This window comes from Limulus polyphemus, unplaced genomic scaffold, assembly GCF_000517525.1.
Source record: "Limulus polyphemus unplaced genomic scaffold, Limulus_polyphemus-2.1.2 Scaffold711, whole genome shotgun sequence".
NCBI lineage: Eukaryota > Metazoa > Arthropoda > Merostomata > Xiphosura > Limulidae > Limulus > Limulus polyphemus.
This window is the reverse complement of record NW_013666321.1, coordinates 114,716-119,729: the sequence shown is the minus strand read 5'-3', so window position 1 is coordinate 119,729 and position 5,014 is coordinate 114,716. Positions and strand designations below refer to the sequence as shown.

Sequence of the window (5,014 nt, the reverse complement as noted above, 5' to 3'; positions counted from 1 at the left end):
TCACAGTCGTCCATCCTTCACCACTGTTTACAGGACTGGGACACAAATGTCACTTCTAAACACTTCAAAATCTTGGGGAGTGTGGATAGCAAACAATGCTACTTACTAAGGAAAGTTTGTGGATACACAAGATGCATCCTGAATTAAATGTTAATCAAACAGCTTCACCTTTGCTCCTGAAAATAGTTGAATAAAATTAAAGCACTCAGCCAAAAACAAGCATATTTAACGACCATATTTAGATGGGCAGGTACAAGTCTATGAAAAGTGATTTAACAATTAAGATGTTTCACCACACCCTTTTCTCCAGCACCCGAGGCTTACTTGTGTAATGATTACTGACCTGAAATGGATGCATGAATTACAAGGATGCATCTCATATCATTTTCCAAAATGCCTGAAATTAATAATACTTTACTCAACCTTGTGCCCACTCCTTTGATCCTTTTCTTTTAAAACAATGCCGCTAATTTACTCGCTCAAAAAGGAAGTAATTTTATAAACTTACATAACCAAAAAGAATTATTATACTTTTCAACAAAGAAATTAATTTTCTGAAGAGAGTTGAGTATGTTACATTAAAATATTTGAATAAGCAAATCAGCAAGTCACATGAAAATCATGAGCAGTACAAAGTTATCAGAACTACATTCTGAATTTGGCATTTTCTATGTAACGTGAAGCCAGTAGACATTGTTCTTGGGAAGAGTATGTAACAGCCCTTTGATGCAATATGATCAAGTACTCGGATCATAAAGGTGTCTACAGATTGGGATTTAGAATTTCCAAGACTAGAATATCCCCGTACTTTGTGACATTGGAAAACAAAGGAATACGGATAAACTTGTGGCACCAATTGCTAAAACAACTTTTACCACAGTTGTGGTAAACAAAGTGCAGCATCATGTAACAGGCGAGAATCCATAAAAACAAAGATCAGGGGCAAAAGTTACCCACATTCTCCAGGCAGAAGTGTATAATATAATCAAGAAGGATCTCAGTCTGGAAAAGCTACATATGACAAGTGTACACAAGCTGACTCCATTACATATCTGTTGTACTATCACATACCACAAGCAGCTGGAGAATGAAATGGGTATTCATGCTATTCCACAAGAAGACATACCATTCAAGTAACCAAATGCAGTGCCTATTAATATCTGTGTGATCAGACTATAGAAACAGGAACTGGGAAACCAGCTTCTTTATACATTAGATAGATTAAGGAAAGAATACTGAGAGGAGTGCTGTGCTTTGACATTAAAGCATTACGAAGAAGCTTTTGGCAATAGAAAAATTCTATTAAGATACATTGTTATCTATAACATGACTGAATGTGGTGACAGAGTCTATAATGATATGTTGAGGCTCCAAAATAGTTTAAACCTAAAATGTCTAGGTGGATCAATTTGATGCATTTTATTTTAATTTTTTTTTTATAAATTTGCAGTTTTCATTATGAAGTTATTTTAAGATGCAATTAAAAGTGCTTACCTTTGTTGTATATTTCAGTTACTCATTTTTTTATGTCTTCCTACATTCTCTTAAAATGTTCCTATAAAGCCCATTTTATAAATTTGTAAATTTTATATTTTCTTTGATTTAAAGAATACTATATTATTCAGTTTTACTGTGTTTACAATCACTGCTGTACAATAAAAAAACCTTTACCACAGCAAATTTATAAACAAGTCCATTTATGATGTTTAAGATCAGAAGATTAATTTTTAAACTTGTTTTATTTTCATTTCCATATTTCGTTTTACATTTTGTTTGCCCATCTAATAAGTTATTACAACTTAACAAATAGCAGCTTTGTCAGCAAAATGAAACTTGATATGGTTGACTGCAAATGATCTATCTAATTAAGCTTTTATAACTTTCAATCTTTCCAAGTTTCCACTGAATTGGAAACTATATTGGCTTATACAGTTGAAAATTAAACAGAAACAGCTTTCACTACCTTGTTACTTATCTGCTCATTTGTTAATTTCTGGTATAAATTCTTTCTGAAGAACTTCAGCGATACAAGTCCTTTCTTAATTAAACCAGTTTATTCTTTCTCGATACAACTTTTATAATACACAGAATTTCCAGTCATTTTAAACTTAACAACTTTTACAATACACGCTATAAATCACAGTGATTCACACACTTTACTTATGGTGCTTACTGTTCACTTGACTCAATTATCTCTTATCTTCAATCTATCTGCCTCTATCGCTGGCTTTCTTTGCCAGGCTTATATACTAAAAAAAAGGGCATCTAGCAAACTCTTGGACATTCGCGGGGTTCCCCAATAAAAATTCTAGAAACTACATCACGCATGCTCCCAGCATCACGCGACTTCCACTGTCGTAACAACCTGTTTAGATCATGAGCCTATGACATCACCCAATGACAACTGAGGATGAAAAACAGTGATTGGTTATTTTAATAAAACTACACTTGTGCTGAAGTTACAAGGTTCAAATTAGTGCTAGTTTGTTAAAAACTATTGACTGTCCCTACTAGGGGGCTAGGAATGCCATATTATGGTAAGAAAAAATTTCAAGATATTCAAAAATTGTTTTCCTTAAGAGTGCTGAAATCAACCCAATATTAAAATTTCAGTAAAATGATAAGGTAAGAATTTAATGTTTTCCAACATACAAATATTTTTTTAAATTATCTGAGATCAAAATTTTCAAACCTTGCTAACAAGACAAACTATTTTCTTGGGTCCTCCACAACTCTATATTTTTAGAACCACAGACTGTATTAATAATCTTCCAGTGCTAAGAAATTTATTTAGTCTTAAAATTTTTCATTTGCCTGATAATTATCTTATGATTATATATATTTTGTCAAGACCAGAAACTATATTTAAGAAATTTCTCTAACTTTAACTTCCTCCAAAAATCAGTTAAAACACAAGTAACGTTGAAAATAAGACCTATCTGTTCATATTGGATAATAAATCCATACCAAAATAATTGACAGAGTACTTCAGTTTTGAGCTGTATTAGTCCTGTTAAGTCCAGTTAGATCAATGATAGAAAATGTTGTCCAAATATATATATTATTTATATCTTTAAGTAATGGAAATAGCCAAGTGTAGGTTTCTTTAAAATGCATGCATATACATTAGTACTCTGTCAAAGCAAAATTGTTTCTGAGGCTAACTCTGTAGTTAAATTTAGCACTTTTGACCTTATTCATCTTGTAGTTGCAAAGATATTGAGCCCTTCAACCATATTTCTTTGCTCTTAAACATATTTTATTATCCAACACAAAATGATTATTGAATATCCAGTGTTACCAACTATTTCCAGACTGCTAAGTTTTTATACGAGTCTGCTAACCAAAGTTTCATATTTAAATTATTCAACTCAAAAATATAAGGAAGTAATTTTCAAATATTACAGACATGGGGAAAACAACACTAAAGAGATGAACTAAGGCTTAACACTACATCGAACAAACAATTTCAATAGAAAAATTAACAGCCCAGCTACAGCAGAATATGCAACAACCATGCTCACCATGGACCAAAGATTACTTACAAAGAAGGTGAAAGTAGAATTCTAATAGCTATATGACTAATTCAGAACATAGACACAGAACTTATGCAAGACACAGACTTAAATGTCAGCTATGAGCTAAGAGACAAGACAGTCATTACCAATACCTACACAATGTGAAAACATAAGGTATATACTCTGCATTACAATATCATGGACACCGTACAGGTCTGCATATAATCATACATAATGACTTCCATACTTATTCACACTTTTAACAAATTAAACTCAACATACAACTTACCTTTCTGCTATGTAAAGAGTTCCTTTCCCAAGATCTCTGGACTTAATATGTGCTATTGTATTTGGCTCTCTATGTCGAATTCCTTCTGTTGGAGGTGGAAATGATGTGATGACAACCATTGCTTCTTAAGTTGTGCAACTTTTCTATATTAATATCAAAAACTTTTCTAAACACATATATAACATAGAGGATGGACTGTAGAAATATTAATTCAGCAAAAAAACTGATAATGTTCAGCTGCAGCTTCACTGTTTATGTTCCCAATGCTATGTACCTTTATGAACATCAGCATAATTTAAATATATGCTCAAACACCTGACGAACTTTGTAAGTGTTCAGTAGTTGAAAGTTACCATAAGACAAATTATAGAGGATCTTAAGTTAACCTTTTCCTACACTGAAAATATATTTCAGATAGATACTTACCTCCTTTCACATAATAACTTTCCTCGATTTGTGCTACCCTCTATATGCACAATTTTCACTCACTGACACCTGACATCATGTGTTTATACATGGTATAGCTGCGTTGTAGCATGCAACAACCCTACCTCAATAGGAGTGCAACAAACCCTCCTAGTGCAGCTGACTCCCTCTATACTGTTGAGCACAATCAACACTTCGAGATTAGGCAAAAAAAAAGACACTGGAAATGGGGAGGACAAGTGGGAAGTGTGATCAAAGGTAAAAACCTTTTGGAAATACATTTTTTTTATTCAATTAGGACCAGAAGGATAGGCAGCTTTACTCATGATAGTTCATGAGTTGGTACAGTCTGGTGTGGGCCTTATTTATGAAGCAAGATACTGCAAGGAACTCTCAAGCAATCTTATGGAACTCCCCATCTCATCAGTGAGCATTATAGTCATGTGATGTCATACGGTGGAGAGTTAAAGTTAAGTATAATCAGACAGGCACCACTCATCAATGTCGCATTTTGGAACACTTTCATTAACCATCCACAAAAAAATGTACATAACGTATAATAGTTAAACAATCTGCCTAAACGTCACGTTAGTATAGCCTATATAATGTGCAAAGTTTAGTATACTCTAATCCCTTATAGTGATGGCACACGACGAGACACACATTTGGCATGTAATACTGTTTGAATACCAAAAAGGAAACAACGCCTCTGTAGCCACAAAGAATATCAAAGAAGTTTATGAAAAGGTTTTGAACGTTCGTAAGTGTCGACGATGGTTCA

The 5,014-nt window shown here is 33.2% G+C and overlaps 1 protein-coding gene across 3 annotated transcripts in view; it reads right to left on the bottom strand.

Moving 5' to 3' along the window:
- LOC106460110 (methylosome subunit pICln-like) overlaps positions 1-5,014 on the bottom strand; it is a 25,819-nt gene that overhangs the window by 12,221 nt on the left and 8,584 nt on the right. For all 3 annotated transcript variants that reach the window (XR_002610684.1, XM_013919794.2, XM_022386750.1), the window contains exon 2: positions 3,808-3,950. Coding sequence is in view for 2 of the 3 variants with exons in the window: in XM_013919794.2 (XP_013775248.1) it covers positions 3,808-3,926 (119 nt within the window). In the remaining variant the exon portion in view is untranslated. The remainder of the gene's footprint in view (positions 1-3,807; positions 3,951-5,014) is intronic.